Below are 9,518 nucleotides of genomic sequence, written 5' to 3'. Positions count from 1 at the left end.
CGTAGGTGCATGTCCACTGTGAGAGACATAATCTAAAAAAAAAATCCAGAAATCACAATGTATGATTTTTAAACTATTTATTTATATGATAAAGCTGCAAATAAGTATTTGAACACCTGAGAAAGTCAATGTTAATATTTGGTACAGGAGCCTTTGTTTGCAATTACAGAGGTCAAACGTTTCCTGTAGTTTTTCACCAGGTTTGCACACACTGCAGGAGGGATTTTGGCCCACTCTTCCACACAGATCTTCTCTAGATCAGTCAGGTTTCTGGCCTGTTGCTGAGAAACACGGAGTTTGAGCTCCCTCCAAAGATTCTCTATTGGGTTTAGGTCTGGAGACTGGCTAGGCCATGCCAGTCTCTAGGCCATGCATCTAATTTAGGATAAATGTAGTGTGATGGTCAGTGATGTGAGTGTGATGGTCAGTGATGTGAGTGTGATGGTCAGTGATATGAGTGTGATGGTCAGTGATATGAGTGTGATGGTCAGTGATATGAGTGTGATGGTCAGTGATATGAGTGTGATGGTCAGTGTTGAGTGTGATGGTCAGTGTTGTGAGTGTGATGGTCAGTGATGAGTGTGTGATGGTCAGTGATGAGTGTGTGATGGTCAGTGATGTGAGTGTGATGGTCAGTGATGTGAGTGTGGTGGTCAGTGTTGTGAGTGTGATGGTCAGTGATGAGTGTGTGATGGTCAGTGATGTGAATGTAATAGTCAGTAAGGGGAGTGTGATGGTCGGTGATGTGAGTGTGATGGTCAGTGATGTCAGTGTGATGGTCAGTGATGTCAGTGTGATGGTCAGTGTTGAGTGTGATGGTCAGTAATATAAGATGTGATATTCGAAACCTAACAGGAAGCCAATGTAGGGACGATAAGATTGGGGTTATATGATCGTATTTTCTTGACCTAGTAAGAACTCTTGCTGCTGCATTCTGAACTAACTGAAGCTTGTTTATTAATGATGCAGGACATCCACCTAGTAATGCATTACAATAGTCTATTCTAGAGGTCATAAACGCATGGACGAGCTTCTCTGCATCAGATATAGATAACATATTTCTTAGCTTAGAAATATTTCTAAGGTGAAAGAAGGCTGTTTTTGTAACTTGATTGATGTGATTTTTAAAAGATAAGTTGCTGTCTAAAATAACTCCCAGGTCTTTTACCGTTGAACTAGTAGTTACAGAACAACCGTCTAAATGCAGGCTGAGATGCTGGAGCTTCTGTGTACTATTTTTTGGGCCGATGAGCAAAATCTCCGTTTTATCAGAATTTAATAGCAGAAAGTTATGGGTCATCCAATCTCTTATTTCTTCAACACACTCAGTTATAATATTGAGACATGCTCGTGTTCTCACGCTCTAGAGACAAACATGTCCACCATGTGCATTCGGTACTCGGTTGGCTCCTCCAGAATGTAAGGCGGAGAAATGCGATTTCCATATGTCCAGCACCACCTTCCTTGGATTTGTCCTTTCAGCCGATAACTTCCAGATGGACCAAGCCACGATTTAGGCGGTAAAGGACTGGCCCCAATTACAGAGGTTTTTGGGTTTTGCCAATTTCTATCAGCAGTTTATCAGGGTCTATAGCTCCGTCGCGGCCCCCCTTCACTCACTCACCTCCATACATCAGGCCTTTAACTGGAACCCAGAGGCTTGAACAGGCCTTTACCAAACTGAAGAGTCTTTTCACCTCAGCCCCTGTCCTGGCCCTTCCGGATCCAACCCGCCAATTAGTGGTGGAGGTGAACGCCTCAGATCTGGGTGTAGGGGCCATTCTGTCTCAGAGAGGTGCCCTTGACCACGGCCTGCACCACGGTCTTAGCCCAGCTGAACAGAACTACCCTGTTGGTGATCGTGAGGTCATTGGCTGGAGGGGTCCGAAGTTCCATTTCTCGTCTGGACCGATCATTGAAATTTGGAATATATGCGGACTGCCAAGCGCCTGAATCCATGTCAAGCACGTTAGGGACTGTTCTTCGGGCGATTTAACTTCTCCTTGTCCTACCGGCCGGGGTCGCTAAATGGGAAGCCTAACGCCTTGTCCCGTTTGCACTCCCCTGATGAGAAGGAACCACCCCCTGACCCCATACTTCCCACCACTGTTACTGTCCGCACCATGGACGGTCAACATTACCCCAGTGAGTGTGTGTGTTCAAAAGTATTTTGACATTATTGCTTTCTCAACATTAACACAGTGAGTGCCACGACTGTATGTTCAAATGTATTCGGACATTATTGCTTTCCTGCCTGTTCTATCCTCCTCACCCTTTTCTTCTACTTTAACCCTGTTTGTGCTGCGACTGTGTTTCGTTCTGAAGTATTCGGACATTAAATATTTCCTGCCTGTGCTAAACCCTCCTCTCCCGATTCTTATCGTCTGGTGCATCCTGCATTTGGGTCCTCATATCCACGCACCTAATCACCCGAGTTCGTTGACAGTAATTGATAAAGAATTAACTTTTGATATGTTGTTAATTTGAGTTTTGGGTTTATGTTTTGACTTTGCTTGTTTGTTTGTTTGATTTGTTTTTGACTTAAGTTGGTTTGTATGTATATTTGCAATAAAGGTGTATGAAATCTCTCTCCTTCTCTTACACACACACACACACACACACACACACACACACACACACACACGCACACACACAGACAAACTCACACACACAGACTCTCTCTCTCTCTCTCTCACACACACACACACACACACACACACACATACTCGCACAAACATACACTCACACACACTTACTCTCTTTCTCTCACCACACTTTCACACACACACACACACACACACACACACACACACTCTCTGTCTCTCTTTCACGCGCGCACACACACACACACACAAACTCTTTCACACACACACACACACACACACTCTCGCTCTTTCTTTCTCACACACACACACACACACACACACACACACACACACACACACACACACACACACACACTCTCTCTCCCTCACATACACACACACACACTCACACACACTCTCTCTCTCTCTCTCTCTCTCTCTCTCTCTCTCTCTCTCTCTCATCAAACTGCATAAAAAACAGACAGTTCTTGTCACTGAATAAACTGTTTCACTCATTTTAAAACACACAGGATGTGTAATGTGTAGAAACTGAGAGAGTGAAGTGTGTGTCATTGTGTATCTGCAGGTTGTGTGGTTGTGGAGTATCAGATGAAGGCTGTGTTGCTCTCGCTTCAGCTCTGAGATCAAACCCCTCACACCTGAGAGATCTGAATATGTCTGGGAATAAAGTAGGAGACTCAGGAGTGAAGTGTGTCTCTGCTGTACTGGAGAATCCTCACTGTAAACTGGAGATACTGAGGTAAGATCATCTCTCTGAGAGTCACATGACCTGCTCCTCAGTAACACACATTCTCTAATAGTGAGACTGAAGCAGAGCTTTTAGGTTCAGCATCAATGTTCTGAGGAGGAACTTTATAGTTGTATTTTTTTTTTTAACTTTTGTTTGTTAGTTTAAATTAGTGTTGATTTAATTTTTATCTTTTTATAATCATGACTTTTTATTGACTTTTGTATTGTTTTAGTTTCTAATATCTAATAAATGTAGAAAAGTGTTGATATAAATGTGAATGTGACGAGGCAGAATAATGAAGAAAGAGAAGATGATCTAATATCTAACAAGCTACAAAAATCCCTCAGTGTAGAATTGAGCGGTTGTGACTTTTATTGCAGCTCAAAAGTCCAATTAAACCTGCAGCATTAAATCTGTATTTCCAGTAGATTAACACCTGAAATTACTGTCTGGAGCTGAAGAACCTACAGCTTCTTTTACTCCACATTCAGATTTCAAAGATCTCACTTTACATCTTTCTCCTTTTCTCTCTCTTGGTCAGTGATGAGTGTGTGATGGTCAGTGTTGTGTGTGTGATGGTCAGTGATGAATGTAATGGTTAGTGTTGTGAGTGTGATGGTCAGTGATGAGTGTGTGATGGTCAGTGATGTGAGTGCAATGGTCGGTAAGGGAAGTGTAATCTCCCTCCCTTTCTCTCTCTCTCTCTCTCTCTCTCTCTCTCTCTCTCTCTCTCTCTGCATGTGCGAGGGGGAAGGGTGAGCGTGGTGTGTAGAGCATGAGAGCGGTTGGCGTGTTGCCAATTTTTCAGCGTTTTTTTTTTTTTAAACAATTTCGTGTGTGTGTCTGTGTACCAGCGTATGTGATATGTGTAAATAAAGTTTTGTAAAAGTCAAAAAAGTCTCCCTCCCTCCCTTTCGCTCTCCTTCACCTCTCTCTCTCTTCCTCTCTCACTCTTCCTCTCTCTCTCTCCCCCCTGACTCCCTCCCTCTCCCCTCTCCCTCCCCCTCTCTCTCCTTCACCCCCCCTCTTTTCTCTCTCTCCAACATCCCTTCCTCTCTCTCTCTCTCTCTCTCTCTCTCTCTCTCTATCCCTCTCTCTCTGATGTGTAATGTGTAGAAACTGAGAGAGTGAAGTGTGTGTCATTGTGTATCTGCAGGTTGTGTGATTGTGGAGTATCAGATGAAGGCTGTGCTGCTCTCGCTTCAGCTCTGAGATCAAACCCCTCACACCTGAGAGATCTGAATCTGTCTGGGAATAAAGTAGGAGACTCAGGAGTGAAGTGTCTCTCTGATCTGAAGGATGATAAACGTTACAATCTACAGACACTGAAGTGAGTAATAATCTGTTTTTATATAAACACTAAAACTGATGTAATGATTAGTGTTATTTACTACATCAGCGTTATTTACTACATCAGCGTTATTTACTACATTAGCGTCATTTACTACATTAGTGTTATTTACTACATTAGTGTTATTTACTACATCAGCGTTATTTACTACATCAGCGTTATTTAGCACATTTACTTTATTTATTAGATAATGATCATCTTTTATTCCACAAACATTGGATTTCCTGTAAGCAGCTGGTTTCCTCACGCGGACAGTCCTTTTATGACTGGAATCAAATCCTGGTTTCCTTGAAGCAGAGATAATTACCTGCTGCTGATCATCAAACACCTTCTTCTAGTTTTCTGTTACTGATTCACTTCTTTCTCTTCTAGTGTTTACTGGTGATGAACAATTGTGTGTAAAGACTCCAGTGTTCCTGCATTTCCGTGTCTGCAAACCGAGAACACGTTTATCTACAGGATCTGAGGAGTTGATGTGAAAAAGCCCAGAGCAGAAGGAGTCCAAATCACATGTATTGTGTACAGGATCAGACCCAATCATTCTTTATTTTCTCTCTGATCTGATCTCAATTTCTTACTAGTATCAGGTGATCAACCCAGTATGGAATCAGTGCCATCTTTAGTGCACACACACACACACACACACACACACACACACACACACACACACACACACACACACACCTGGATGTATATAATATGTATATGATGTATTATATAATATTTCCTACAAAAACACCCATAAAACTAATCATTTCATATAAAGTATAGAAGAAAAATAAATGGAGTTTTATTAACTCTTCTTTCTTTCTTTCTTTCTTTCTTTCTTTCTTTCTTTCTTTCTTTCTTTCTTTCTTTCTTTCTTTCTTTCTTTCTTTCTTTCTTTCTACACCACTTTTTGGAAATTTCCCCATGAATAAAGTTTTATCTTAAAAGTTTATTATCTACAGAAGCCCATTCTTTGCTCAGAAGCGCCTCATGTTGTAACCATGGAGATGTAGAAGATATCATATGGTTTAGTGTGATGACTGTATATTAGTTTAATTATCTACTGGACATTTCCTCACTGAGCTGCTCCTCCTGCTGATTCATTTACTTACAGTAAGTCTTGCTTTAGTTTATAGATACGGAGCATCAACTATTAAAATATAATAAGAATAAGAATAACATAACATTGACTACTAATATATGTCCACTTGACAAAACAAACTTTTGTCAAGTGGACAGCCAGACTGTGTAAAATATATTATCAGTCAATGTTAAAATATAATAATAATAATAATAATAATAATAATAATCATAATCATAATAATAAAATAATAATAATAATGATAACATTCTTAGATGTTAAAATATACAAATAACAATATTGTGAATAGAGACATTATCAAAGACTTTTTTTGCCAAAGTGAAGATTGTTTATTTTAAGTGTTAATATTTGGATGATTATTTAAATCAAATATGGACACAAAACTATTTTGTTATTAGCTATATTATGCTACATATTAGCTACATATAATGTTCAATCAGTCACACAAAAGTAATGTAAATAAATATAGAGTCAGTGTGATTAGTGTGATATTTTAAAGTATATATATATGACGGTGTAAATGAACATATTCAAGTAACTTTACTGACATTAGCAAAGTGGAATTTTCAGCAGCAGTGGGCAGCGAATCAGGTGGAACTGTTAAAATCACTACATAATATTTACTTTTATATTCATTAAATGATGTCTATTTTATAGACATAGTGAGGTCCTTAACAACCTTTACATTTTACTCCTCTCCTTGACATTTGAGCTTGAGCTTGACAGTTGACATTCCTGTTGAAATAAGACCCAAATATTTTTCAGAATACAGTGCATTGCAAAAGTATTGACCCCCCCATGGCGTTTTTCCTATTTTGTTGCCTTACAACCGGGAAATAAAATGGATTTTTTGGGGGTTTGTATCATTTGATTTACACAACATGCCTACCACTTCAAAGATGCAAAATATTTTTTATTGTGAAACAAACAAGAAATAAGACAAAAAAAACCTGAAAACTTGAGCATGCATAACTATTTACCCCCCCAAAGTCAATACTTACAGCAATTACAGCTGCAAGTCTCTTGGGGTATGTATCTATAAGCTTGGCACATCTAGCCACTGGGATTTTTGCCCATTCTTCAAGGCAAAACTGCTCCAGCTCCTTCAAGTTGGTTGGGTTCCGCTGGTGTACAGCAATCTTTAAGTCATACCACAGATTGTCAATTGGATTGAGGTCTGGGCTTTGACTAGGCCATTCCAAGACATTTAAATGTTTCCCCTTAAATCACTCGAGTGTTGCTTTAGCAGTATGCTTAGGGTCATTGTCCTGCTGGAAGGTGAACCTCCGTCCCAGTCTCCAATCTCTGGAAGACTGAAAAAGGTTTCCCTCAAGAATTTCCCTGTATTTAGCACCATCCATCATTCCTTCAATTCTGACCAGTTTCCCAGTCCCTGCTGATGTTAAACATCCCCACAGCATGCTGCTGCCACCACCATGCTTCACTGTGGGGATGGTGTTCTCGGGGTGATGAGAGGTGTTGGGTTTTTCGCCAGACATAGTGCTTTCCCTGATGTTCAAAAAGCTCAATTTTAGTCTCATCTGACCAGAGTACCTTCTTCCATATGTTTGGGGAGTCTCCCACATGCCTTTTGGCGAACACCAAACGTGTTTGCTTATTTTTTCCTTTAAGCAATGGCTTTTTTCTGGCCACTCTTCCGTAAAGCCCAGCTCTGTGGAGTGTACGGCTTAACGTGGTCCTATGGACAGATACTCTAATCTCCACTGTGGAGCTTTGCAGCTCCTTCAGGGTTATCTTTGGTCTCTTTGTTGCCTCTCTGATTAATGCCCTCCTTGCCTGGTCCGTGAGTTTTGGTGGGCGGCCCTCTCTTGCCAGGTTTGTTGTGGTGCCATATTCTTTCCATTTTTTAAATAATGGCTTTAATGGTGCTCCGTTGGATGTTCAAAGTTTTGGATATTTTTTTATAGCCCAACCCTCATCTGTACTTCTCCACAACTTTGTCCCTGACCTGTTTGGCGAGCTCCTTGGTCTTCATGGTGCCGCTTGCTTGGTGGTGCCCCTTGCTTAACGGGGTTGCAGACTCTGGGGCCTTTCAGAACAGGTGTATATATATATATATATATATATATATATATATATATATATATATATATATATATATATATATTATATTATATATATATATATATATATATATATATATATATATATATATATATATATATATATATATATATACTGAGATCATGTGACACTTAGATTGCACAGGTGGACTATATTTAAGTAATTACGTGACTTCTGAAGGTAATTGGTTGCACCAGATCTTATTTATAGGCTTAATAGCAAAGGGGGTGAATACATATGCATGCACCACTTTTCCGTTATTTATTTTTTAGAATTTTTTTGAAACAAGTTATTTTTTTTATTTCACTTCACCAATTTGGACTATTTTGTGTATGTCCATTACATGAAATCCAAATAAAAATCAATTTTAATTCCAAGTTGTAAGGCAACAAAATAGGTAAAAAACGCCAAGGGGGGTCAATACTTTTGCAAGGCACTGTATAATACAGAGAGGGTTTGGCATCACTAGAATGAATCTGGAGAACAATAACAAATTCCTATATTTTATTCAGCACTTTATTACCGAATAACAATAATTCAAATGTTTTCCAAATTCCTCGATTTGAAATAATAATAATCTTATTGTTGTTAAATAAATACATATATATGTAAATATATATAAATAAAAGTCACACACACAATTTCATTCACAGTGTTAACATAAGGACCGAGTACAGCTTGTGAGCAGGTTTTCAAGACCTCAGACTGTGAAACAGATGCAGAGCTTCTTGGGACTGATGAACTACTGCGAGCATGGATCCCTGACTGCACACAGCATGATAAAGTTTTGCGTAGTGCTATTGATCACAAAGCTCCTCCATCACATCTCATTCTGTGGATTCATGAAATGACTGACAGGTTTACTGCGCTTAAGAAGGTCTACAGTCTGCTCCAGCTTTAGGTCTTCAGAATGATACTAAGCCTTTTCACCTTTATGTGAAGAACGTGGTGGTACGGCTGTGGAGATTCTGGCCCAGGAACACGGTGACAGATATCTCCCTGTTGTGTATCTTTCTAAATCTTTACACAACATAACACAAGGGTTTCCCGCGTGCTGCGGCTATGATGGTCCGGGATGCTGAGAAAACGGTGCTTTCACATCCTTTGATACTGAACACCTCACATCAACCAACAGCTATTTTACACAACCTCAACACACAACATATGACAGCACAACGTAGATCTGGTTATAACTCCACACTCTTGAAGACAGAAAACTTCACCATTAAGCCTCTTCTCAGCCACATTCAGCTGTAGTAGTGCTGCGTGATCTGCTAGATTTTATAGATTTAGATGATTTGGACGAGGCACATGATTGTCTTAAACACATTGAACAAGAGACCTCTTGTAGGTCTGATCTTTTAGATACGGCCCTGGAAGAGGGGGATTGCTTATATGTAGATCTTCATGTTCAAAACCCTCTGATGGTGTGTATTTAAGTGGATATGCGGTTGTAAGATTACCTGATGTAATAGTTGAAGCTAAATCATTACCATACACATCTGCACACAGCTGCAGAGTTGGTCGCACTTACAAGAGCATGTCAGTTGTCTGAAGATAAAGTAGTGACTATATACACCGATTCTAAGTATGCTTATGGTGTAGTGCATGATTTTGCAGAAACATGGAAGCAAAGAGACTTTAAAACAGCTGATG

The 9,518-nt window shown here is 39.8% G+C and overlaps 2 protein-coding genes and 1 long non-coding RNA gene across 4 annotated transcripts in view; 1 reads left to right on the top strand and 2 right to left on the bottom strand.

Annotated features, from left to right (window-relative positions):
• The window catches only part of LOC310738274 (uncharacterized protein), a 259,060-nt gene extending 253,855 nt beyond the window's left edge, over positions 1 to 5,205 (top strand). The window contains 3 exon segments of the mRNA XM_083563256.1: positions 3,172 to 3,345; positions 4,493 to 4,666; positions 5,060 to 5,205. Of these exon segments, the coding sequence (XP_083419382.1) occupies positions 3,172 to 3,345; positions 4,493 to 4,666; positions 5,060 to 5,072 (361 nt within the window). The 3' untranslated portion in view covers positions 5,073 to 5,205.
• The window catches only part of LOC310738146 (histone H1-like), a gene marked incomplete at its 3' end in the record, with an annotated part of 232,655 nt that overhangs the window by 177,366 nt on the left and 45,771 nt on the right, over positions 1 to 9,518 (bottom strand). The window lies entirely within an intron of this gene.
• On the bottom strand, positions 5,123 to 5,845 carry LOC310738278. Of its 2 annotated transcripts, none has more exons than XR_014536991.1 (2): positions 5,578 to 5,845; positions 5,123 to 5,521 (listed from the first exon to the last, which is right to left on the bottom strand). It is a non-coding gene; the product is annotated as an uncharacterized lncRNA (long non-coding RNA). The 2 variants fall into 2 exon arrangements; XR_014536992.1 differs by having other exon boundaries at positions 5,123 to 5,505.

Source organism: Silurus aristotelis (genome assembly GCF_946808225.1).
Source record: "Silurus aristotelis genome assembly, chromosome: 15".
Taxonomy (NCBI): domain Eukaryota; kingdom Metazoa; phylum Chordata; class Actinopteri; order Siluriformes; family Siluridae; genus Silurus; species Silurus aristotelis.
Note: the sequence above shows the minus strand (reverse complement) of the source record. Positions and strands in the feature narration are given on the sequence as shown.